Here is a 27,172-nt window from a genome sequence, read left to right as displayed (position 1 = left end):
AGAGGCAACTATTGTTTCCTTTGACAGTGGCTTTAAGACGTTTCTTTGAGCAAACCTTAAATCAGGACTTAAAACCAAAAGATGGATAATTCGGTTTTGTCTAGCTAGCTTGCATTACAGCTAAGACACAGCTCAGCAGAAGCTTTTGTCCAGTTAACATTGAATCATGAGTGGTAGCACTATTTCTGCTACCGCTGTAGCATGATACCTCCTGCTGTGACGACATCTTTTTTGATTATTAAGCTATATTGGGAGTTGCTGTGGCTGTTTTTAATTATTAGGTGGGCTTCAATCCCCCCTATAAAGTATGCCTATATGTCACTGAACCAGTGACTGAAGGTGGGTGGAGTAGAAGACTTCCAAGCGAGGAAAATAAAGCTGAGGAAACGGCACCAGTGTGGTAATGGGGAAAAGCTTTTCCATCACAACTGGGCCACCTGCTTGAGGATATGTCATAAATGCTGATGCAGGGTCCAGTAGCTGCTGTTAAAAAGTCATGTGAGCAAATTACACTGCCATATTTTTTGTCTTTTTTCCACATCCACATGAAGCCAAGACTGATCATCTTTATTTGACATCACCATGGCCTGCTTTAGGTGGAGTCGGAACACCCTGGCCCCACTCTGGAGAAGGCCCATCTTGAGCATGGCTTGGTGTGTAAGGAAACAGCTTTTGAAAAAGCAAAATCAGAATGACATGGTTTCATTCAGATGGGGCATAGGTTCAGTAGAGCCACCAGTGTGTCCTGTGGTAGACCAAAATTCTCTGCTGAGCATCCACATACGACCATCTTGGGATTAGCCTAAGGGCTCATTTACATGGCCACAGAAACGGACGAAAATGGAAAGGTTTTGTTGTATTTAGGGTTAGGCTTATAGGTTGTGTTTACATGATAACGATGCCTGGAGTGTCTACGTATATCACCACCCAATAGCCTAGCGTGCTCAGTCATTATCGTGGCTCCGTATGAACGCGCATCATTTTCACACTGTCTCCATGTGAACACAGAGGGTTTTTGACAATGCAAAGGAAAGACCTTCACATTTCTGGGGCAAAACCCAGAGATATGCTGAACTTTCCGCTTGGTGGTAGTTGCTCCGTCTGTTGGGGGACTGCTGGTTCGAACCCCAGCATGGCTAAGACGTGGAAGGTTGTGATAGTAGGAGAAGGTGCAAGAACACCTTCAGAGCACCGCTTTGAGCCCTCAAATGCTCATATAGGGCCTTGTGATGAACTGCTGACTCATCAATGAATGAGTCCTCTGCCTTCACCAGTATGTGCACCCTCCCCGTGACCCCGAAAGAGATAAACAAGCAAGCATTTTACAAAGTAAAATAAGATATGTTTCAGGAAATATAAAAGTAAAATCACAAGTTGTCATAAACAATGACTCTGTCAGTAACGTGCATCAGACCCTGTGTTGATCTGTGTCTCAAAATATGTCTGAATTACAAGTGATGAGATTGGCACCATCCTGGGTTGGTGCACTCCTTCTTCCCGGGTTGGACAAGAAAGGCCTCTTCATAGTTAGATGTAGTAAAGGTATTGTGCTTCCAGCAAAATCATGAACAATTTAAATCATAAAAGTGAATCCAGATGTGCACTTTTCAAATCTGTCTTCAAAGATGACTGGAAGCAGGTGAGCTCTATTATATGAGACCTAAGCATGACGTTGAGAACCAGCATGTTAACTATCAATATGTGGTTGAAAACATGAATCCCAACATTAGATCAGATAGTCAAGCTGTTTGCTTCATCATATGATGGCTGCTGGTTCAGTTTCAGGACCCTACAGTCTCCATGCATCTGCCACTGGTGTGTGAATTTTAATCTAAAGCAATTTTTTCAACCAAGGTGTCCAGAAATGTGCATATAAATACGATCTACAATTATTTTGCATGCTTTGAAATTTAAAAATGCATAAATATTATATAAACACATCAGCAACTCATTATAAATTTTTAAAAAATGATTATTTGTTTTTCCAGTACACTTTGGGGCTGCTGTAAATGGGAGAGCATGGTTCAGCTGGAGAGTTAGCCAAGGTAGTTCTCTCTGTCAACTGGACTGGGTTTCTTCTGGAGAGTTAGCCTTAAAGAACCTTAGGTATGAAGAGTAAGTATGGTGGTCAGTTAAAGTTCCGTAGGCTATATCAGATGGGCCTTTGTACACTTGTATTGTTTTATTTGTTGTGTTAAGTGTTGTGTGTGTTAGTACACATGTTGTTTTTTCTTTGTTTTTCTAGAGTTTTGGTCTAGTATTTTTCAGCTTTCCTGGAAAATGAACATAAAAACAAGGCTGGAATAAAAGGGGGGACATAAATTATATAGATGACAATTTGTCTTGCAGACTGGTATATAATAATATTACTAATAGGAATAGTGAAGATAATAATAAAACCCCCAAAAATAGTTGGTATCATTATTGTTTTTATTAATAGTATAAAGATCACAACCATGCCGATGCACTGTAAAAGGCTATAAAACCACACAACAGCAGGAAGTTCACACTTTGGCTTTGCAGTCAACCTGCTTAAAGTTGGAGAACAAAACAGGGAAAGATCAGAGGTCTGGAGGAGGAGGAGTGGATGGAGGACTCCCTGTGTAACTGCTTAGAAGCACAGGAGCTCTATCCTTCATCCACTTGGTGACACTTCCTGAAACTCAAATCATTCGGGAATTCCGTTAAACCTACCCTGGGGAGGCTGAGATTGTATAACGCGATGAAGGTAAAACTGAAGGAATTCACTGTGGGTGTCAGTCTGGCACCTGGAAGCTCCCCCAGCACAATAAATCCCATTAACAGCTTCACAGTACTCAGCTGCTTTTAACAACTCTTTTAAGCTCCTCATGGGTATGATGACAGTTCCTATCTGCAGAAAAAAGCACAGTTTTTGATAAACAATGTTATTGAACTGTGTTGCTCTATTTACATATAAATGCAAAAAGTTACCCGTAAAACTAAATTTGTATACTTGGCACATCACCGAAACTGTTCATCTGGGAGATCTTCTTCTAGAGGAAGGGCTTAAAGAAACTTATCCATAGTAACTTAAATTTAGATGACCCTGTTCTAATTATGAACATTAGTTTAACTAGAATAATGCCTGTAACTACAGAATTACTGACTATAACCTTTCTCAAAGAGGAAGGTTTCAAGTCTCATCTTAAAAGTAGAGGGAGTTATTTTCCTGTCCTCCGACAGTGAGCTACTTCCACAGCGGTGGGGATGGGGTGATAGCTAAAGCCTCAGACACTCGTTCTACATTTAAAGGTACCAGTAGTAAACCAGCACTCTGAGAGTAAAGTGGTCTAATGCAATGATCTGGTGGTCTCAACTTATCCATGTAGGATGGAGCTTGGCCTCCGATGACCTTGTAGGTCAGGAGAACTTGACATTCTTTTAGATCTAATTGCTCCCTTTGAGACTGTTGAACACCAAATGTTGCAGCCTTGAGCTGCAAATTGATTCAAAGTAATGACCTTTAAATGCTCCCAGTACTACCTGGGAGATTAAAGAGTTCCTACTGACCTGGAATAATAATTCTGCAGCCCCAGTTCCTATTGGGGTTTTCCAGGGTCCACGATGCTGGTTCAAAACTCCTCCCACTGTTTTGTTGAGGATATTCAGCTGTATCCTCCTATCAGAGCTAACAGCAAAGAATTTAGCATCATTAACTGTATAAATGGAATGAATCCTGATCAAAACTGAATTGGAAATGAGCAAAGATGAGATAAAAGTTGTTTTTCTGTTCTGCTCTCAACCCTGGCCTGACTCTGCCTTCCTGTCCGGTACAAAGTGGTTTAGAGGTTGTTTTTTGTTTAGCTCGGTTTAACATTTTACATGGGCATTAGCCACCTCATTTATCTCTGCATCTCCTCCACGATGGTCCAGCCACATTCCCAAATCAAAGCATAAAAGCAGAACAAGGAAAAACAAGGGAGAGGCAAGACAACTCAAAAAATATAAACACCAAATTAGTTCAGCAAATTAACCAGATTAGCTGATCTGACTAACAATGTTTCCACATTCAGCGCGGTTTCCAGGCTTTGCTGCTCAAACTCATATTAGGGAAAACAAAACAAGAAAGACAGAAGTGATCGGAGTCACCGAGTTTCTCCGCACATATCCTAATTACACAACAAATGGGCTGAGGAGCTGACACGTGCAGGAAGGAGCAAGGCATCTATCAGTGGTCGGTGCTAATGGATATTTCCTTTTGGGACTGTATCCCACAATCAGCGTGATTATTTACACCCACCCTCACACAATCTAAAGCCGTGTCTTTGTCTACCTGAGGACAGACACTCTGTAGTTAAGTGCCAGTGAGGGACATTTCAGAAAGCTCCCTAATTGCTCTAATCACACTTGCATGGCTGGAAATGTTATTAGTCTCTCTGACAAAACTCGATCTCTAAACAGACTTTATTTCACTCACTACAGCTTTCGTGGATGACTGTGGAAGCTGATTTAGGGTCATTTGGTTTACAGGAACAAGGAATCTGAAGGGTAGGAAACATGGATGAATTTCTTTGAAAAAACAAAAGATGGGAGAATCTGAACCTGCTCTTATCTCTAATGAGTTGATCCAACTTTGTGTTCTGTTGTGAACACACATCTGATGTGAAATAAAGGGGACCTTTGCCTCAGAAACCATCAAATATTCACAAATGTGATGATAATAAACAATCTATCACATTGAATTTCTGCAAAAATTGTGCAGCCCTTTGAATTATTAAGCATTGCCTGTCTTAACATTTTCCAGTTGCACATGAGAGCTGGTTAGAGAAGCAGCCAAATGGGATGTTTGGAATAGTGAAGGTTGATTTTTATCAACATTGTAAACATCATTCAACATTTGCCTCAACAAAGACAGTGCATTTCCCCATTTTCCTTATCAGGAGGGCTATAAGGTCCATTTGGATGAAAGCCATCTGGCCATCATCTGTTGACATTGATGACGTCAAAGAGCTTTTATCAGATAGAATTCTCACACTCACATGGAAAACTTGATGGCCTGCAGTGGAATGTGTTCCCACTCAGCTCTGGAAGAAATTGCTTCCTTCCTTCTGTGCTTTATATTTCCTTTGTTATTACTCTCATACATGTTTCCTTCTGCAAGAAATACTTAATACAAAATGCTTCAAAATTATTTTAACGGTATTAAATTCAAATTAGTGAGCGGACCACTGAACTAACAAGAGGATTTCCAATTGTTCGATCCCTTATTATGTGGTATTTAGTCTTTCGGCAATCATCCATCATAACCAACCTGGTGATTTTCTCTGAAATTAGACTTCAGAAACTAAAAATTGTATCCTGGCTGGATAACACCTCACCATACTCCACATTATAGGATTTAAAATTAATGCACACTTGTCATGCAATCAATCAGTCAATCAATCAATCAATCAATCAATCAATCAATCAATCAATCCATCCATCAATGGCTTTACTGTGATGAGAAGGCAGCTGCATCATGTACATATCTCAAGTTCAGCCGAGATTAAAACCAGAGTCTTTGTCACTATCCTGACAGAAAGAACGGCACGGGGGGCTTTTACGCACAAGACGTTTAACTTCGCCTAAATGATTTGTTAAAGCGTCTCACTTTACGATTGTTTATGTAATCAGGGCAGATTCTGACTGTTATCACAATCATTTCAGCTTCTTCTAATTGAAATATGAAATATGATGATTTGATGTCATTTCTACTGACAAAAGGTGATCCAAAGGTTTAGGATTTGCAAGACCTCTTGGCCCCTTATGCTCCAAATATATACTGTATGTTCTCATGTTCAAGAGGTTAAATCATTTTTAGTCATTTTTTTTCCAGCTCTACACACAAACACAGTTCACATATGATTTATTGTAATATTCTCTGGTTGACACTTTGGTATAGAGTGTTATAGGCTACAGCTTTGAAAACACACACAATTGTAAAGGTACCCTAAAAAAGGTGGACAAACTAAGTTTAAAGACAGATGTCACATGGCCTCTGTCAATAATTGTCTACAGCTGCTTCTACACAAGCGGTTACTAAGGAAACAGTCTATTATTCTTCCTACTGTGGCTGTTTTCTCCGAGTTGTTTCTTTGACAACCGGAATGTCAATTCAGTTTCTGTAAATCAACCTGGCGTCCACATGGAGGACCATTTCCTCTCTGATGTAACACGCTAACACATGCTATGCACACCGAGGTTGTATTTTGTCATGTGCAACTGTGTTTTTCCTGTTTATTTTTTTTTATCAATTTAAGTATTTTCTTTCTTAACAAAGACCTGCAACATTTGAACATACACTTAGCTTTATTCATTGTTTTTTTTCAAGCCATTAACAATGCAGGTCCTCCAGCATGTAGTTAATGGGTTTAGTTTTGTCATTTTTGTCTTTAATGAACACTTTGAGAAGCATCCTACTGCTGTTATACTGCTAAACACTGAAGTCCCTCTAGGTTTTCTTCGGCCGGGTCATCGGGCATGTCTTCGCTGCACCTCCTGGCAACATTGCCACAGCAGCACATAAACGGTACAGGCGTATACAAGCACACCGCAGCCAGGACACATCATGTTGTGAAAACCGTGTTTTTCAGTGTGGCTTTGTTAAATTTGCTTAACGGCCACATGTGTCTACAAAGTGCCTGGGAAGTATCAACAAAGACTTTATCTGCTGTCCTTATAGGGTGAGAACAGGTCTCCAGTAAATTTTTTCAGGAGTTACCAGGTTACAGGCCTGGAGATGACTGAACTCAACATAAGCCACCCAATGGCATAAAACATTTAATAATTTATTTTTCCTGCTTTTTTTTTAAAAGAGGATCTGTATTCTGGGACACCAGCATAGATTAAGAAAAACTGTTAAATAGAACAAGTTTTCTTGACTAACTGGAATGCTTCAAGAACTTCTAAACATATTTGAGGCAGTTATGGTGTTGACATTTATGGTTGTTAATGGAATGAGTCCACTGTTTTTTTACTGATGGGGTGATTGAACAACAGCAGCTGGAATTCTCACATTGAATTCTCACCTTCACTGACCTTGAAAACCCTGCAGAACTGACACGTGGAGCTCCCGTGAGCATCTGAGAGAGTGAGACGTACATGCTCGCCACTTTATTTTAGAAACATTTATAATATTTTTGGCAGTTTTGGCTACATCATATTTGGAAAGTTACATTTTGGAAGTATAAAATTCTTATCTTTCTCCAAGTGAGTAAAACAATGCCCATTTAAACAGCTGTTTAAATACATGTTTTGGGTTTTTTCCCCCCATTAATACTAGTCATATACCACAACCCACCACAGTGAGGGGCTGTATTTCAGCTTGTGGGATGTTCCAAAATATGGTATTATAAGGGTTAAAACACAGAAAATGAATGAGTATTTGATATTTCTGATTAAGGCTGAACCTGGTTTATAAAAATAAAGTGCACTTAGAGTGGAAAACTCTATTAGAATATATTTTTATTTGCTTGAAATATAGTTATACATGTTAAACTCAGGTGGTGGACAGCATGAGGCATTCAAAGTTTTAAATGCCACCATTGAAATCAATATTTATCAATCAATCTTTATTTATATAGCGTCTGTTACAATCAAAATTGTTTCTAGGCGCTTTACAGAATCCCAGGGCCTGACCACCAACAAGCAACAGTGGCAAGGATAAACTCCCCTTTAACAGGAAGAAACCTTGAGCAGGACCAGGCTCATATAGGGAGACCCTCCTGCTGATGGCCGGCTGGGTAGAGAGAGAGAAGGGGGATGACAGGCAGAGGAGAGGAGAGAGAATAGGTAGAGAAACAATTTCTAACTCCCCCACCCGCCACTGGTCCTTCACCCCATTAACACCTCTTGGACACTCTGCACCTGCATAAAATTAACACGATAATCATTAAGCCATTATTGCTACTACCTGTTGCTTCTTGGAGTCTAGGAATTGTAACGCTTAGGGTTTTTTTTCTATTTAATGTTTTTTTTTTTTTTGGTATGATGTTTTTGTCATTTGCTCATTTTGTTTACAGTATATTTTATTTTATCCTGTTTGATTAGTTTAGCTAGTGTATATTTTGTATTCTGTTTATTAGTAACTTCACCATTTTTTTTATAATTCCATTTCTTTTATGGACCCAAAATGCAACAGAATGACAAAGAATTCTCAAAAATATGAAGCTTATTGAACAGTTGGGTTTTTTTTAACAGTCCCAAGTTTTCCCCAAAGAAAAAAAAAAAAGGAAAGGAAACCTGCCAGTTGTAGATGGATGTCAATGTCAGTCTTTGAAATAAGCCATGAACCCCTGGGAAGTTTTCTGAATTCACATATAATAAATTAGTTCTAATTCCCATCAAAGAACCAACCTTAAATGAGTTACATCTTGGTGGCTTTATTCGTATTCTTCAGTGGGTATAGAGGAAACATACAAAGATCTGATTTATCCTCTGATGTGGATGGAGGCAGACAAAAGATAAATAAAAACAGACAAAAAAAATGATTTTATCCAAGTCAAACTGAGCATGTAATTATAAAACAACTCACCTAACCAGTGTCTTTATTTATTGTTTATTCAATACAAATGTCACTGTCCTACTCAAAAAGCAATGATCAAAACCTACTCATCTACAGAAAAAGGACACACTTAAACAATACACCTGGACTCCATTCTACAATGTTGACCATTAGAAAACTATTAAAGACTTCTTACAAAACTGAGTACAAACCTGAACACGAGTGAGTTTATCAAATAAACATCTAAACATTAAAGGAATCATTAGATTTTCTTTATGGCGTCATCAATGTCTGCAATCTGGTCCTTCAGTTGGTTCCATTGTTCAGGGTTGAGGGAGATGCCTGTAACAGATTTCAGATACACCTTCAAACTTTAAGAATCACGGAGAAAGAAATATTTTACCATCCAAGTATTAAAATGTGTTCATTTTACAAAAAAATGTAAAAATACGTGGTGCGCTCACATGATTATTAAATAATTAAATGAGACTATGGTAATATCTGTCCTTGTCCCAGCGAAAGGACTGATCATCATCTTCATTCATTACAAAGTAAGTCAGACTCCGCTATGATGGTGAAAATATGCCCCTTTTAAGGTTCCCTTTAAACCGTCCCCCTTCAGGCTTCAGACACGAGCTCAACCTGGGACAGGACAACAAATTGGGCCTGCAGCCGTGGCCAAAAGATTTGAGAATCAATATTTTCACAACTGCTGCCTCAGAGTCTTAAGAAAAGCCATCAGACTAAAGAGTCCCACTTTGCCGTGAAAATGAATTTAATCCCATAAAAAAAAAAATACATTTTCACTAATTTCAGACCTGCCACAAAATCACCAGGGATCATCACATCAGTGATTCTCTCAATTTCACAGGTGAGTGCAGTCGAGGGCACAGGCTTTGATCAGTGAAGGGCCGTCTGACTGTTTCACTGATCAACATTTTTAATAAGGCTTCAATGGAAAAAAAAAAAAACATAATAAAAAACATGCTCACAAACATTCATAATTTTATACTTTAAGCTACAACAGAACTCTGAATGGGGACATATGGGAGCCATTGACGCCATCTCTTTTTAAACCCGAAGGACCTCCCATCATTATACAGATAAGACCTTTGAAGGACGTCCTGGTGTCAAGAAGGGTGGTATGGAAGCCATTTCTCTGCAGAAAAAACCTTAGGGACGGACTGATATTCTGCAAAAGGTACAAGAATTGCTCTGCCAAGGAGTAAAGTCATTCCCTCTAAAGAATCCCTCTTCTGATTCTTTGGAACATTAACATAAAATCTTGCCAATATAAGAAAAGGTGGGTGCTAACTCACTGCATAATGCCAATAGTAAATCACCCTCAGACATTAATGTCTGGGTTGTTCTTCACACAGAAGGGAGCAGGCACACTCATAATATGGCCTGAACACAGCCATGAATAAAGAATAGAATAAAGCTCCTCGTAAGAATCCAAGAACTGGGACTATCAATGCCACGTCCGGCATGATGGAAAATGAAAGAATGTGCTGCTATCAGTTAGAATGGGGCCCAGAAGTTGATAACGGCATGTATCAAAAAAGGCTTCTGACCTTGTGACAGGCTTATTGTTATACCTCAGTATACCACAGGAACAACGATGTGGAAAAACAATATTTGTGTCATTCCCAAAATTCTGGACACGATTGCAGTCATTAGTCCATAAATGACCTTAAGATCAAATCCCCATGTAAACCTATGGACCAGAGGACAAACAACCCCCTGGTTTTGTGTCCAACAGAGAAATTCAGTTCAGACATCGGTATTTACACCACTCACTCAGTACTTCATTAGGGCAGGTCCGTTTGTATTGTTCAGCATTTATAGCCCCTTTATGGATATTCTTTCATTTTTATCTGCAGATCTTCTCAGTCTAACTGGTGGGTCGAACCATTACTGGACATTTCCCTTCAGAGTTGTCCTTAAGCCACTCCAGCATCACTGGATGTTAACCTACATCCAAACATGGGTTCCTGAGTACCTTCCTGTAGCCTTCACTAATACAGGCTTAACTATAGTCTCTGAACTCTGGAGGCAGTTTTTTGACCCCCAGGACTTTTCAACCCGAGGACCTTTCAGGTCAGCTCTTTTGACATCTGTCTCCATTACCAACATCTTACAGCTGATAAATGGGCATTTAACACATTTGAAAAAGTTAAAATTCCTATTTTCACTGTATTATTTTACTGGTACTGAGTGAAGATTTTTTTTTTTTTTTACATTTTTACTATAGATTGAAGCATAACAAATATGAAATGGTTTAAGGGTCCGACACATTTCTGACTGCAGAGTTAATGCAGGAGACTCACACCGTTAGTATACTTTACTTTAAGGATGATTTCTACATGTGTCTGAAGTAAATATATTTGTTTCACCATGTAATTACACCGATTGAATGTCAGTATTGAACGATTACCTTTTTTCCCAGGTTTCATCTCTCCATCCTGGTTCATCCAGTACTCTCTGATGTCAATCAGGACTTTCCCTTTAAAGTCTCTGACACTCACATATCGCATCTTTCCAATCTGTAAGGAGCAAAATGTTTATTTGACTTTAGGACTGGTGGTTTAACGTTGCCCTCCTTTGATTGTCATTTCACCATCATTCGTTTGCTCACATTATTTAACAGCTTTGTGATTTACTTTATGCGATGGAGTTTAGATTTAGCAAGTTTTAAAGCCTCAGAGGTGTTAACACAATTTATTTTTGTCCTGATTTCATGCACGCAATCAATGACCTGCTTCCAATGTTAGCACAGTGAGCCTCATCAGTCACTGATGCAATAGAAAGGTGGCAGCTGTTAAGGTTCCACTGGTTGGGTCTATTTTACAGCCCTGATATTCCCCTGATCTCTATGTCTGTCTACCTAGAACTATAAGAATTTGGCTTATGAATGTGAGTGATGATCTTAGCTGATGAACTGTTGCCATCCTGCATCAAGTGTGTGAATAGGTGTCAGGTAAGTAAAAACTTTAGCTGACAAAAACATTGTCTTAAGTCAAAAGCCTGTAACATTTAAGTGAAAGGAAGTTAGAATTGGAGGCTCTTTAAAGGAACTCTGAGGTTTTCTATAACATTTGGGTACATGGTTTGACTTGACAGATTGACTGGCAAATTTTCAGATGTGCAGCACTAAAATAAAACTAGAACTGTTCAGAATTGGCTCCTGATTATAGTGGGACCACTGCACAGAACTGTCTCATCACATTCCTCCAACCCACTTTCAGTTGAACAGCTAAAGCGTCTCCCACCTGGAACATGTTGTCATCTCCATTACCGCTGCCTTTAGAAGAACCACCTGGCTTTGAGCTCTCTCCGCTCTTTGGCTTCTTGGATGGTTTTTCTGACTGACTCGTCTTCTTTCTCTTAGCCTTGAAAAAAAAAGACAAATAATTGCAATAATTAATATAAAAGAACCACCTCATATATTAAAAAAGGAAATGCATGCATGCAATATGATCATAAATTCTAACTCAGAGGATAACTCAGAATTACCTACAGTCTAAATCAGAGTGGTACAAGAACCTGACCTCCACAAGCTGGCACTATTACAGCACAATATCATAATCCTTAGTCATGTTTATATAAACAAATTTGAATATGTGGTCATTATGGTCGAAAGGATGACAGATGAGGTTAGACAGGAATCTCCGCGGACCACGATGACTGCAGATGACCCCTTGATCCATCGTGAGGGCAGGAAGCATGTGGAGGAGAACCTACAGTGGTGGGGGTCTGCCCTGGACAGGAATAAAGGTTAGCTGAAGTAAGAGAATAAATAGGCGCATCTCCACCGCAGGAACCTCGGGGTAATTTTACGGGGTTGACGGTGCACATCTCCACTGCAGGAACCTCTCCAAAAGGACCATTTACTGGAACTTTTATGATGCCTACTTAGAAATGCCTCAAAGAACTCCAACTGGCTAAACTTAGACGGGGTATAAAGCAGAACCCAGCAAAAAAAGGAGCATTAGCCTTAAGAGACGCTGCTCCATAGCATCTGCCACCATGTACACAAACATGTACACCAAAAACATGGCGAACACCTGTCTTGTTAAGCATCACAACACATGCTATATACTTGGTATTTATTAACACACTGAAGTGTACACAGATACAGCTTGGAGCAATAAATTGAAACTAAAACAAGTCACATGGGCAAAATTCTGTAACTGCACACTTCACATTCCTGCAGGACATCATAATGTCTTAGAATACTACACCACTTCAGTTCCTTCCACGTTTACCTCCTTCCTTGTTGTTTTGTCACGATTTTAACTTTTGGCGGCTCGCCCGGGTAACATCGCGGTCGAAATTGGCGCACAACGATAATGTGGTGATCAAAACTCGCAATGTCGCAGTGGAGACAAGTGAGAGGAACAGTTGCTGTAAAGTTCCTGCACGCAGTAATTACCAGGAACTCCTGCAGTGGAAACACGCCTTATCTGTGTGAGGAAAAGAGGGACAGTGAATATGTTGTTAAAAGAATGCCGAGGATGAAGTGCAGGTAAGAGATCTAGAGGAAGACCAGAGAGGAGATTTACGGATATAGTGAAAGAGGACATGAAATTCGCTGTCACAAGAGAAGAGGACGCAGAGGACAGGAGATGGAGACAGCTGACTGGCTGTCAGGACCCCTGAGGGAAACAAAGCGAAGTAGAGAGAGGAAGAATATCCAATGTGCTCATATTTTGTTCACCAAGATCAGAGATATGCCATTTAAGCCTTCCTTTAATTTAACACATGTATTCGCATTTTTCAAGCATACAATGATTCTACTTTTACAATATCAAATCTTGAAGTTGAAAGTTGTTACCATAATTTCCGGACTATAGAGCGCACCTGATTATAAGCCGCATAATCTAAATTTAGAAAGAAAATCAATTTTGTACTTATACAAGCCGCACCAGATTATAAACCGCAGGTATCCCATGTAGTAATATGAAAAATTAGATCGAAAACATTCAGTACCGGTATATGTTTTTATTACCGTAAGAGACGAGTCACTGACGAGTGATAAACAGACAGGTAAGAAACAACAGCCACTCTTTTCACTTGTATGTTTATACAGAGACCTTAAATCCAATTTTTATCACATCAGGATTTTTTAACTTTTCTTTTAATTTAATCCGTTTAGCAACATAAACAAATATATTCTACCGGTAAATGCTTTTTTTTTTTTTTTCTAACGGTGTCTGTAATGCAGCTACCGTATTTTCACGACTATAAGGCGCACCTAAAAGCCTAGAATTTTCTAAAAAATCTACGGTGCGCCTTTTAACCCGGAGCGCCTTTTGTATGGATTACGGTAATATTGGTTAATCGCGGCTACCGTAGTCAGTAGGCGTGGCCGAGGTAACAGCAGTAAATTCAGTCCCAAACCATTTCTGTCTGTAAAGACCCCAAAATGGCTCCTTGCAAGAGACGCGCTTTTGACGCAGAGTTCAAACTGAAGGCTATCAGTCACGCAGTTGAACACGGAAATAGAGCAGCGGCAAGAGAATTTAACATGAACGAATCAATGGTGCGGAAGTGGAGGAAGCAACAAGACGACCTGCGCCAGGTAAAGAAGACTCAACGGAGTTTCCGAGGAAACAAAAGCAAGAAGTGGATTAACAAAGGAACTCCAGCCGCTAGATATTGGTGTCAACGGGGCATTCAAAACTAGACTGCGAACTGCGTGGGACCGGTGGATGACGAACGCCGAACGTTCACCAAGACGGGGAGACGGCGCCGAGCGTCATACGTCACTATCTGCCAGTGGATCGTAAATGCCTGGGCATTGACCGTGGTCCAAGCTTTCGGGAAGGCAGGGATTGTCACTGAAATGCCAGACAACACCAGCGACACCGACCCTGATGACGACTTTGACGAGACGGAGCCGGCCATGTTGGACGCCGTATTCGCACAACTGTTCAATTCGGACACCGAAGAAGAAGAATTCGAGGGATTCCTGGATGAGGAATGAACTGATAAAATGATCTTTACGTGTTTCTTTTGTGTGTTTACAACTTAACAAGGCTGGTCATACTGTGAATATGGAAATTACCGTTTGAACAACGTTGTTATATTGCTATCGCTTTGCACTACTTCGAGTTACCGTATATTGTGTTTGCACTAACGTTTGATTTACCGCAACGGTACTACGTGATAAAAATGTTGCACTAAATCGAAGATTTATTAAACTCCACTATCCACTTGTGATAAAAATGTTGCACTGCCTGTTATAACTCGCTGTTATTAAACGAACTGTGTTACGCGAAAACACTACGTCACTCGGAAAAAATAATAAAGCAGCTCGATCTAGTGAACGCGTCATGAAACCACAGGCACTACGCAGTTTCTATGCTATGCGCCTTATAACACGGTGCGCCCTGTGTATGAAAATATTTCTAAAATAGGCTGTTAATTGAAGGTGCGCCCTATAATACGGCGCGCCTTATGGTTGTGAAAATACGGTACCTTGAAATATAAGTTTGTATCAGCTACACACATATTATGTTGTTTATGCTTTTTTACTCAAACAATGAACAATCTAAAAACCCAATGGCCCACCTCTAAAATCTTCTATTTTCACCGCAGTGGCGATTGCTTTTGCCTTCAGTCTGATTTGTACAGCGGAAACACCGTAGCCGCCTGCTCTCTGTGTGTTGACCCAGTCTTCCAGAACGTTTTCAAGCTCAGTCCACCTGCGATGTTTACGTCTAAAAGCTTTTGTCATCTTTTTGCTTTGGATCAGTTCAGGCAGGCGTCTCCACCTTCTCGCCATTGATTACCGTAATGTATGCCAAGATTACGCGCGGCAGCTCAGTTTCCTTCTACAACCGCCAGAGTGATCACTTTAAACTTAAAAGTCGCATCATATGCTTTTCTTCTAGTATTTTCTACATTGATGAGGGTTAGTAAAAATGATTCACAATAGTTGTGATAGTGCGCCACAAAAAAAAAACACAAATAAGCTGCACCATAGAATAAGCCGCAGTGTTTAAAGTGTAGGGAAAAAGTAGCATCTTATAGTCCGGAAATTACGGTAGTTTTGAATTATCACTTCAAAAATTTGATCAATATCTGACAATTTAATTAGGACTTGCAAATGACACAAGGTCCTGTTGCCATAGTAATTTCTCTCCATTACCAACAATAAAAACATTGAGGTAGCATACTTGATTAATATAAACATCCGGTACTTTCATTGGTTGACTGATAAATTGTATTTCACATTCCTGATAGTAGATGAATAATAAATGAATAAATATCACACAAACCTTGGTGTCTACATCACTGTCAGAGTCACTTCCAGATGTGGAGGAAAGGACTTCCTTTGATTTTGGCATTCTGCTCCCATGAGAGATCAAACATTAGGAGTTTTTTAAAAAATAAAAAGAAATGTCATTTTACAGAGATAGTGTAGAAACAGACAGGTAGTAAAGCATGATATCTTAATGTATAGCATATAAACTACAACTGACATGTCTTGATATATGCATAAAAAAATATTTCTGAAGAACTTGCAGTGTTGTGTGTCAAATGAAAGCAAGTAAAAGCATCGCAGTTTGAGGGGTAAATAGATGCATTCCTGAACAGAGAAGGCCTCTTCTTCAAATATTTGAGATAAGTGAGAACTAAGAACAGCTGTACACAACAAAGGTGTGGTGTGCAATTCTCACTGATGAAAAACTAAAAGGCTAACACAAAGAGTAGAGACTACTAACTATTTGCTTTAATAGCACTTGTAAATATAATGACCAATAAGAGCCGATAGCAGATAAGACCTTACATAATCATTCCTTTCAGAATATAAACTGTTGTGAGGAGATTTTGAAGGAGGAGTATTTTGAAGCCAGTTTTGGATGTTTGGTGTATAGTGTATACATCGCCCCTATTGTGCTGGAAAATGCCCCCTTGCTGTAAAATACGCACCCCACAACAACAAAAAATGCCAGTGGAAACATTGTCTTCTGATTTAAATATTTATGAAGGAAAAAGAAGAGAACACTGGTTACTCATACTCTTTACAACTCTTCTAAAGACTAAAAAAAGCCAATGTTCTTCTCAGCACAAAAGCTGTTACATGTAATACATGACTGAATAATTAAAAAAAAAAAAACACAACACCTTTCCATATGCCCTATTGTGTAGAAATGTACCGCAGCTATTATGAGAGTCAAACAGCTTGTTTGAGCAAGTTCATTGTATTTGACAGGGTGATTCACAAGGCATGAGGTGCATAACACAGCGAGTAAAACGGTTGATCTCAGCATCAAATGCTTTTACAGTTTAGAAATAAGCGAGTTTCATACGCAGGACAGTTTCCTTGTAAAAGTTAACCGGGTGCATAATCATGCCAAGTAGGTGTGATACGGGGTATAAGTAGTGCATTTTATGGTACAACACCCCACCTAGTGTTAGACCAAAGAAGTCGAGTTTTGGCTTAATAAGTGCATAACATTAATTTAGCGTCATTTGTTTTCACAATTTCAGTATTTTAAAAGAACAAATCCATTTATACTTGGAACAATTGTTCCAGATATAAGACCGGCTCAGATTATAGCGATCCATTAGTGCTGTCACTAGATCATGTGTTTGCATTTCACTTGAAGAATATATTAGTCTGAAGTGGGTCCTTCTGGGTTGTTATAATTCATATTACACTTAGAGATACTTTTTTAAAACTGTGTTTGAAAATAACTATATCACTGACCTGGTGAGCAATTACGTTTCCTCAGGGTAAATTACTTGTAAATCATGGCTTCGAAACTGTATAAAACACTTTGATTGCTCCCCTTAAAGCAAGTGATCATAATGACAACGACAGGTTGGTTTGAGAAGAGAAACCATCCGATAACATGACGCCTCATGTTTGGCCTAAACTGCAGCTGAGAATCTAAATTATTGACGGTTATCGGGTGAACGACGTAACCGAGGACTTAACGATATCTATTCCTTTCACCGGCCACTCGACCTTACCTGCACAAGCACACTACACTCCAGAAAAGCGCAATTCGACACAGCTTGTGAACAAGAAAAAGACCTGAATGTATTCTGTATTCTAATCTATGCAGGAGCTTATTCTACCTGCGCAGTGTAGCCTCTGATAAAGATAGCAATGCTAAAGCACGTGTGTTATATGACAGAGTATAATTATTAATAACATATAATACAACCGATGCAGAACATTTGACCCCGCGCCTCACTATTGTACATTAAAGCTTCTCAAAGTAGCATTTTGGAATTCTTACATGATTTGATGATGAGCATAAAAGCTGTGAAGAGGGAAATAAAAATCAGTTCCGTCAAGATTCTTCTTCTGCTGTTGCTGTTACCTCTTCTTCTTCCGTCGCAGAATATACGTCATAGCGCGCGCCTCGAGTATAAGCGTGTTTTAAGCACGCTCATGTAAACACAGCTCCCTGGCACAGTTTTGCCACTCGTGTTTACATTTATAATTTTTAGAGATAAACTATAATTGTAGTAGTGAGCAGTTGTTTCCTGAGACATTTAAGACAGTCGTATCGTGTAAGTTTTGATGAAAGTTTGAAACAATCGGACAACACGTCAATGCTGACATCGTGTGGTCACACGTATTTTCAAAACATTCAATCTAATCTGGATTTCTGATTCATGTTACAACCTCAGCTTTCACCATGCTCTTACCATCTGAATCACTCCATTCCTAGTAGATGTCTGTGTAGATTCTCAGTCATCTAGCTCGTAGTTATCCAGATCTTGCTGAAGTTTAAGCTAAGCATTAGAGTATCAATACCCTAATATATAGACTAGCGGATGAGACAAACAACATACATTAGCAATAGAACTAGCAAGAGAGGACCAAGTTTGTAGATGTTGTGAAAAAGAAGCAGTTAAAAAGGAGGCAGCCCAGTCCACTCAAGACATGTCAAACTTGGAGACAATACTTTAATAACTACAGGTACCTGATTTCTGTCATGGAAGTACGGACACTCTTAAGGAAATTAAGAAAGATCATAGGGAAACCAATTACAAGATAGAAATTGATCAAATGGGGATAATGGAAGCTGAAGAGCACCTGTACAACATCGAGGATGCTACAATTAAACTACTTGTGCTACTGAAAACAGGTTGGTGGAACAATAGGGTCATTTGTGAACCATGCTAGGTTGACGATTGATTTATTGAAATGCTCCTGGAACTGCCACAATCTCTTCACCTACATATTTAGAGAGCCCGCCAGCCCAGAGCCTCACCCACCTTCTGGCTGCATTGCTTAAGCAGACAAATCATAATTAGGCACTGTCATAAGAGGGTATAGTGTGCAAAAGGAAATGTGGGTGCAACCTGGAAGGGTTAGCCCACACTGCAGCCAGATCAATCCCACCAATAGAAATGCTTCTGTCAAGCATCAGTGTAGGCCCCATCCATCAATGCACCTGAATTTGCAAAGAAAACATTTGATGTTGCAACCGAAGACGACAGATTTGCCAGCAGATTTGCTTTAATGGAATGTGAGATTTGCATCATAGATGTGTAGCTGACAAATCCACAGCAAGTGAATGATGCTATCAAGCCAATATGGACCAAAATCTCTAAAGAATGTTTCCAACACCTTGTAGAAAGTATGTCATGAAGAATTAAGGATAACATGCAGTCTAAAGCTGTTTTTAAAAAGTGAGCGGCATGTTCTTTTTGAAGAAAAGAAGCTTTATCAGCTGTGAGCCTGTTCCATTTTTCTTCTATGCTCTGTGAAACTGAGCTAAGCAGCCTTTCACTTTCCACACTGCTGCATGGTACTGAAAGATATCTATGAGCCTTTGTTTGCTTCTGAAACAGGGTCAATTCGTATCACTTTTTTGTCTGTGTCTTCTTCCTCTCAGTACTACCGATGTGGAGAGGAGGGGAGTCCTGCTGCACCACAGCTGCCATTCCCCACACTCTCTTTACAAAGTTCATCCATTTCTAGCTGGCTACAATGCACACAAGCATGTCAATGCCCTTCTGTCCTGGACAATCCCTGGGCAGAGAGGGCAAGTCTTGTGGAGACCCTTCTACAAATATAAGCTGCATCCCTGAGTACACGGGTGACCAGAAAACTTCTTCCTCACATATCTAAGTTCTGAACTCCTAGCAAGACACGAGACGCAGTACTTGAACTTGAAATTATTACTCCTTGGGTAGCTAGTGGCTAACACCAACAGGGTGAGTTTAGCTAACTTCAAGTCATCTGTAGCCTGTAAGTGAAGACAAAGCTACCGAGTGGCACCTAGTTAGCTTGAGTCCTGGAGGTGTTGTTAATGAGGTGAAGAATATAAGAACTGAAGAAATGACTGTGGTGATGCAGGTATAAATTTAAAAGTTGGGCCTCACAGACATCACCACATATCATTTGCCCTACAGGTGTGACTATCTATCTAGATCATCAGCAGTCCAGAGTGCTGCTGGAATGTGCCTTGTGAAGCTTCCTTGTAGATGACCTCCTGAGTTCTTCCTGTTTGTCTGTCACTCCTGGTGACACACACAGCTCCAACAGGTGGAGTTTCAGAAAGAAACCCAAGCACTGAGCAGATCTGCAGCAGCAGGTTTTCTTCATTTTCTCCACCAAAATTACCAGCAAAATTACAGTCACACCAGGAATGATGCCAGAACAGTGCATGGGCTTACTTTTCAGTTTAAGTTCAGTTATTTTCAGTTTTTGAAGTCAGAACACACATTTCTTCCCCACAGCTAGCCACTTGGTGAGTGGTGACATTGTTGGGGAAGCTCGTGTTTGGACTCAGATATTCCTAGGGCCCTTTTCTGCTCAAAAGGAAACAGTATAATGTAGTATGCGCTATTCCAGTAGGTGTGCATGTCCTTTTGCAGCCTTTTTATTGGCTGATTTATCTTCAATTGAAATTCTCCCAGGTGGGACTATGCTAAGGTGTGATGTTTAAAACCTGCACTTTTCTGTGCAAAGGCCATGATTGATTGTCTTTGGACATTTTAATACTATGTATTAATTTATAATTTTAATATTAGTCGACTATTGTGCAGTAAAACTTTGAGATGACATTCGTTGAGCCCTACATCAAAAAGGGACACCAGAGGGCTGTATACTGTGTCAGCTGTATGAAGCAAAGCCACCCTTATTATTTAGCTTTAACTTAACAAAACTATTGTTTTCTAAGACTGCCATAATAATGACAGCAGTGACTCCACACTCTGTGGACACTCCTCTTCAGTTTTTGTCATATATAGATCTTGTCAGGTGGGCCGTGGCTACACTGCATCTACAGTTTGTTGTCAGTTAGAACTTTATTGTCGACCATACCAGTCACTCGATTGCTGGTGGATACATTATCATCAAAGGTAAGTCCAATTTTTAAAATTACATTTAAATACAATTATTTGAAACCTGTAATGATGAAATATTATAGTTACTATATAGACTATAGTTATAGTATTATGTTTTTAGATTTAATTAAATAATTTCCTATTAAATTAGAATAATGTATTTTGATCACAAGTATGCAGAACCATATTTTCTTGAACTGTCATTTTTCATGAAGTGCTGAATTGGTCTGGTCAACTTTAAAATACCATTTTTAAATCAGAGATATTATAAACTAAATATTTTAAACCACCCAAACTACACATTTAAACAAAACGTATTTTGGCAAATTCTTTCAAAATATTTATTATGCATCAACAATTGAGTCAGCTCAAGTGGTTTTGGAAAAAAAAACTAGAAATGAATGGAAAGGGTTTATATGGGAAATAAACAGGACAACAAACGTTACTTCATATTCAGATACAAATTTGTACATATAATTGTGTCCTATCCACACAGAACATTTGGGACTTGGTGACCCATAACAGTTGAGTGTTGCCATACCAAACAGTGGTGTTCTTTACACACCATCCACAACAACTACCTTCTTCTTCTGATCTCTCTGTCAAGAAAAACTGGTTTTCACACTAGTGATCATGTAAACAAAACTAATATCTTTATAAATGAATCTGTTGATTTTTACAGAAGAATATCAACAGAAGAGATGAATCAGTCATGTATTAGCTTCTTGAAAACTTTGCTGTTGAGTCTCAACCTGTTGTGCTGGGTAAGTTGCTTAAGCTTCCTATATAGCAAAAAGTCTGTACAAAAGAAAATATTTAAAAAGTTAAAAAGTAAAATATATATATTCCACCCGTGAGCAAAAAATGCCATGTGTTTGCTAACAATCAAAATTACTGCCTGTGCAGCATGAAAAAGATTTTGGTTGAAAGGTGATTGATCTTAAAAAAAGATCAATACATAACCCAAAAGTTCTCAGTTATATTTAGATCTGAGGAACAGGCAAATGAGTGATGTTTTGTTCCTGGAAGAACTTCTGTGTCAAGTGGGCATTGTGAACTAGCACAAATAAAATGTTCTTCAACCTTTTAATACCCCGTGTTTGCTGATTTCTTAAATGAATGTATAAATAAATGATACATTTCTTAATGAATACATTGGTAATGCTAACAAATGGCTGCAAATATTTTTGCCATAATGTGTTATTTTTTGGACATGTAGGCATGAACTGTATAAGTTGATGCTTAAATCTGTTAATATTTGAATGTTCAAATATCTTTTAATATTTAAAGGGAATTTAAGAAGTATATATTTTTGTGTTGGAGTTGTGCAGTGCTTTTGTCATAGCTTTTGGGGAGTTCCAGATGATGCACTCTAAGTTTCCTGCCCTCTCCACTACCTTTTGGCCCATCTACCCTTCCAACACATTAGTGGTTACTGGTACCATTGCTGCATGTGTGTGTTACATCGGCGTCTTTGGAGGGATGAGGGAAAATCGTTGCATGCTCATCAGTGTAAGTATGAAGCCTTTTAATCATTTATTGAATATGTACAATATTTTATATAATCTTATTCAAACAAGAGTCTTCTAGGAATTCAGTAACAATTAAGGGTTTTCAAATATAACCAAATTGGTCAAGCCTCTACACTATCCTGTGTTCTTGAACAACAATATAATTTTTGTTAATGTTAAAATACAATGTTGCATGAATTTTCCTTTCTATTGTATTTTATGGCATATTCATACTTTGACCTGCAAAAGGTTTCCAAATGCCCTTTTTTGTTCAACTGTTTGATTTCACATTACAAAATGTAATGTTAGAAGACACCATTAGGTAATTAACTGCAGAAACTATAAAGTCTTATTGAACCAAATGTAGTCTTCAGATCGTGGTATGTAAAGTAAATGGCAATCAAGCTACCGGTAAGTCTCTTGAAACTAAATATGTTAAGGTGCTGCCAGTTGTAATGAACCTAAAGAGGGTTAAGTTAAGCAGCTATCCTGAGTACTAACTAAATGAATTCAAATCTAGATTCTATGAGGTAAAAGTGATAAAAGTGAATCCAATAATCACAACAAATACAGCAATCTTGAGTTACTGGCAGCTAACTGAGCAATAACATGAAGTACAGATAATACTAATGCACTGACATGACATTTGGAATTTCCAGTTTTTCATCTTGCTTTTTATCCTGATGCTGGTAGAACTTGCAATGGCCTGTGTCTTCCTGGTCTACAGCAGAAAGGTAGGAAAGTTAACATTGGTTTTGCTTTTTCAGTCTCATGATTGAAAAGCATTTAATCACACTTAATAGTTCTGAAAGTAATGTTTTATAATGTCAATAAGTTGTGAACTGCTTTGCCACTCTATGTAGCACTTAATTCAGTATTTTGATCTTTGGAAACATTTGTTTTGCCAGTAAAACTAACGTAAGCCTTGCCATCATTAGATTGGATTCTTTTTTTACTATGGAGTAAAATGTTCCCATCACCTTCATCTTCCTCATCACAGTGCACATGAAATTACCCTGTTAAATGGCAATGGTTGCTGTGTTTGATCGTGGTGCATGTCATGTTTTAGATTACCAGAAAAACAGTAAATTATCGAAAGATATGGTAAAGATAATAACATTATTGTGTCTTAAACTGGCAGGTTTAATTATACTGTGAGTAATTGTCTTACAGGTTGACACCTACATGGAGAATGACTTGAAACAAAGTTTAGAGATATATAGGTTATCAAGTGAGGAAGACAATAGGAACCTTAAAGCTCAACTTGATGCCGTTCAGAATCTGGTAAATAATCAATGATTCCATTGAAAAGAAGAAAAACTGAACTATTTGTATCCACACCAATTAGTGATAGTGAATTTGACACCTGCATTTTTCCCATCCATGACACACCAGCAGTGAACACACACAGGGCAGGAGCAATGGGTACTTTGCTCAAGGGCACAGCCTAGGCCTCCAAACAGCAACGCTCCAGTTAGACCAGTTTCTTTCTTCTGGGACAAAAGCTGAACAAGATTTGATTTACATAATGGAATTTAGTTATTAACCTTGCTCAAATAATAGGTTTTGAATATGTATAGAGGTATATTATTCTGAAACTGTTTTTTGATTAGTTTAGATGTTGTGGCGTTCATGGGGTGGAAGACTGGAAAAATAATACCCCATTATCATGTTGCGTGGAAGACCCCTGCAACAGCGTCCATTCCAAAAACTGGCAAGAGGTAATAATCTATAGTGTGTTTTTGAAAATGCCAGTATGCTTTTCTTTATTGATAGTTTGCATTCTTTTCTTTAGGGTTGTTTCGGAAAACTGAAGAACTGGTTCGCAAGCAACTTTCAGAGCACAGGTGCAGGTGTTGTCACCTTGTTTATCATACAGGTATAGTACATTTGGAGGTAAATTATGTCTGTACCAACATGTAAATCAAAGTAGGAGATGAATTTAGATTTTACGTGCCGGTACACCTGGTTAAAAATACTCTTTGGTGATGTTCACATTGTGAGCAGACCTGTTTCTTCTGCAGCAAACGATGGGGGGGGGGGGGCTTCATGTTTAAGGTCAGGACATCTGTGATCTCATGACAAGTCCACTGTAAATAGAAAAACAAAACAACAATGGCAGGTACAATGGTGGAGCTTCAATCTCTCCAATCTTGTCAGTGTTGCATCTTAAAAGGGGGGAAATTTTAATTACAATGGGGAAAAAGGGAGGTATTGTTTTCCGCTATGTTGCCGACCAGTCTGTTCCTCAACTTCCAGCACAATTCGATGATGTAGGACTGTTGGTGAAGAAATCAGCGGTTGCACCTGTGTCTGGCACTCACACTGCCTACCAATAGGAGTGAGCCTGTAACAAACTGTGTTTTTATCTAAATGGCATTATATTCCTATTCAAATTGTTCTGAAATGCCGGTAGTGCATGGGTTTAGATGGGTTCTCTGGCTAAAGTGAAAGGAGCTGTGGTGAGAGAATCAATACCATGGTAAAAGAGCCCAGCTTTTGCCTGCCATGGTGAGGGGTATAGCAGATTTACTTTATCTGTGCTTAATACGAGTCACCCTTTTCATTTTCTTGTCTTGTTTCTTCACAGTTTATTTGTATGTGTATCAACATCCCCCTTTTTTGCTACATGGGACGACGTGGACTTGGTTATCAGTGAAAAGGGGCCACTTCTGTTCTTGGTATTTGCATATTGCTTAAGGGCTGCTGATTCCTCTTCCCTATGATAATGGAGATTCATAAACCTTCAATCATTTATTTGTACTAAATCCAATAAAATCAAAGAGTGTGCAATTATTTACACATGGTTCACTGCTGATGTACTGCTGAGCTTTATATGTGAGTTATATGTCAGCTCTGTCTCAGCCCCCCCAAACACAAGAGACCTGGTCCACATTTCTTTGCTGCACACGACATGCTTCTGTTTTGCAACAAACTTGCTGCATTTTCTTCAAGAGGAAGAGTTCTTGTTAAAAAATGTAAATAATTAGCATTAACAATACATTTCCGGGAAATGTTTTATAATTCTCTTAAAATGCAACATCTCATTGATGCTCCAGGAAACCCATATGCAGTGTTTATTGGCATATTGTCATGTTTTTGAAATACCTGGCACAGTTGTCAGTGTATGACTAGACATGACTACACAAACTAGAGCAAGGTGCATAATTCATACCATGCCACAATGACCTTTTCTTGTCTTCCTGTTAGTCTTTTAGCAGTCATCTCATATGTTTAAGCTTCAGGTTGATTAGACAATTGCTTGAATTTCTGTCCTAGTTTATTATTTTTTTCAACTGTTGATTGACTTGATTAATCAGGTTCTCATATAGACACGTTTGTCTGGATTAAACGTCTGTTTTAACCTTCCCCCTTGGGTCTATGATTTATTAAAATCCAATAGTCTCTAAAAACACACATCAGTGGATGAATTCAAACTACCGGTAATAATTGTGTGTGTGTGTGTGTGTGTGTGTGTGTGTGTGTGTGTGTGTGTGTGTGTGTGTGTGTGTGTGTGTGTGTGTGTGTGTGTGTGTTCTGGTACTTGCTATATATTGAGTATTCTGCTATCAAAGTGAAGACATTTTAGCTAGTCCTCACAATGTCAATTTGCTGTTTGAAGTTTCAGACATCATTTTAAGGTTGAGGTTAGAATTGGGTTTTAAGGGTTTTAAGGGTTAGAGTAAGGGATATCATCATAAAGTTAATTTATTTTATTAATTCACTTCAAAGGTTGAAGCTCATATTAAACATTATAAAATACACACAGGTTACATAAATTTCTGCTCTGCTCTCCTCCAAACTCATCAAGTGGCTAGAAGAAAGATGAATTATATATTTCTAGTGTTCATTTCTTTCAATTCGAGTGATAATGACTTACTGCTAATGAAAATCCCAAATGTCAAAAGTTCAATATTGGAGTCTCGTGGTGTTTAACTCTAATTAGCTGATTGACTGTAAACAGCAACATAGGTTCCCTGAGCCTTTAAATGGTCTCCCGCTGGTTCAGGAGGCTCCTCCATCATGGGAAATAATGCTGACTGGACAGTTCAGAAGACCATCACTGACACCCTGCACAAGGAGATACTAAACGTCACTTAGACCTCTTAAGAAGCTGCTGTTCTCAGCTACATTCAAGCACATTAAATAAAAGACAAAGGGTAAATACAAATGTAAAACTAAGGGAGCACAAGCAACAGCAGGAACAACAACCCAGAGAAGATTGTGATATGAAGAGACTAGCCACCATACAAAGATGGACACAGGACCACTATACAACTGGCACAGTCCTGCTGACAATGTCAGAAATGTCTCACCTGAGCTGATTTCCTGTTTGTCCTCGGCTCAGGTGAGACACCTTTGATATTGTCAGCAGGACCGTGGCAGTATACAACAGGAAATCAGGGACAGTGTCCACCTTTCTTGTTTTTATCCTTGAGCAAGCCCTCCAAACACTATCAGCAGTTAAACCACGAGTAGAAGCTGTTGAGGTTGTCTGAGAGATGATTCATTTACAGCATTCAGATTCAGATTCAGATCCTTTATTGTTCCACACAGAGAAATTTACAGCACAACAACAGCAAGAGCACGCAGAGACAAGTAAGATAAAAATAAAATAGAATCGAATTCGGAATATACAAAGAGGATGTATATTTACACTAATCCAGATAAATGGATACTCGGCCCCTGTATACCTGTACATAGTACAGAGGGTGAATACAATATTCATATCAGAATCTATAATATTCAGATTGTGCTAGCGGGCGTTATGTTTATTGTGCAGTCTGACAGCAGCTGGCCACTTCCTGAAATCCTACTACTGAAAACGCTA

At 38.9% G+C, this 27,172-nt stretch overlaps 2 protein-coding genes across 4 annotated transcripts; one reads left to right on the top strand and one right to left on the bottom strand.

Annotated features, from left to right (window-relative positions):
* Positions 1-8,361: 8,361 nt before the first annotated feature.
* LOC101067807 (SUB1 regulator of transcription) lies at positions 8,362-17,917 on the bottom strand. The gene is made up of 5 exons (XM_011615253.2): positions 17,764-17,917; positions 15,790-15,859; positions 11,776-11,895; positions 10,941-11,049; positions 8,362-8,845 (listed from the first exon to the last, which is right to left on the bottom strand). Exons 2-5 carry the CDS (start codon positions 15,856-15,858, stop codon positions 8,766-8,768), a joined length of 378 nt encoding a protein of 125 aa, XP_011613555.1. The 5' UTR covers position 15,859; positions 17,764-17,917; the 3' UTR covers positions 8,362-8,765.
* Positions 17,918-18,072: 155 nt separating this feature from the next.
* LOC105417995 (leukocyte surface antigen CD53-like) lies at positions 18,073-25,710 on the top strand. Of its 3 annotated transcripts, none has more exons than XM_011615251.2 (9): positions 18,080-18,621; positions 20,719-20,845; positions 21,513-21,594; positions 22,154-22,342; positions 23,001-23,075; positions 23,515-23,625; positions 23,955-24,062; positions 24,137-24,220; positions 24,932-25,710. In XM_011615251.2, the coding sequence occupies exons 1-9, from the start codon at positions 18,543-18,545 to the stop codon at positions 24,998-25,000; spliced, it is 924 nt and encodes a 307-aa protein (XP_011613553.2). In that variant the 5' UTR covers positions 18,080-18,542; the 3' UTR covers positions 25,001-25,710. The 3 variants fall into 3 exon arrangements, with proteins under 3 accessions (XP_029685571.1, XP_011613553.2, XP_029685572.1); XM_029829712.1 differs by having other exon boundaries at positions 18,087-18,621; positions 19,375-20,845; XM_029829711.1 differs by lacking the exon at positions 23,515-23,625 and having other exon boundaries at positions 18,073-18,621.
* The last annotated feature ends 1,462 nt before the right edge of the window (positions 25,711-27,172 follow it).

Source organism: Takifugu rubripes, chromosome 21 (genome assembly GCF_901000725.2).
Source record: "Takifugu rubripes chromosome 21, fTakRub1.2, whole genome shotgun sequence".
Classification (NCBI taxonomy): Eukaryota; Metazoa; Chordata; class Actinopteri; order Tetraodontiformes; family Tetraodontidae; genus Takifugu; species Takifugu rubripes.
This window is presented reverse-complemented; position numbering and strand designations above follow the sequence as displayed.

Coding starts and splice junctions, on each gene's coding strand:
- LOC101067807 (XM_011615253.2), bottom strand. CDS start 15,858: ATGCCAAAATCAAAGGAAGTCCTTTCCTCCACATCTGGAAGTGACTCT. Junction 11,896..15,789: donor ACAGTGATGTAGACACCAAG/GTTTGTGTGATA, acceptor TTTTTTTTCAAG/GCTAAGAGAAAGAAGACGAG. Junction 11,050..11,775: donor GAGATGACAACATGTTCCAG/GTGGGAGACGCT, acceptor TGCTCCTTACAG/ATTGGAAAGATGCGATATGT.
- LOC105417995 (XM_011615251.2), top strand. CDS start 18,543: ATGGGGATAATGGAAGCTGAAGAGCACCTGTACAACATCGAGGATGCT. Junction 20,846..21,512: donor TGGATACATTATCATCAAAG/GTAAGTCCAATT, acceptor TGATTTTTACAG/AAGAATATCAACAGAAGAGA. Junction 24,221..24,931: donor TCACCTTGTTTATCATACAG/GTATAGTACATT, acceptor GTTTCTTCACAG/TTTATTTGTATGTGTATCAA.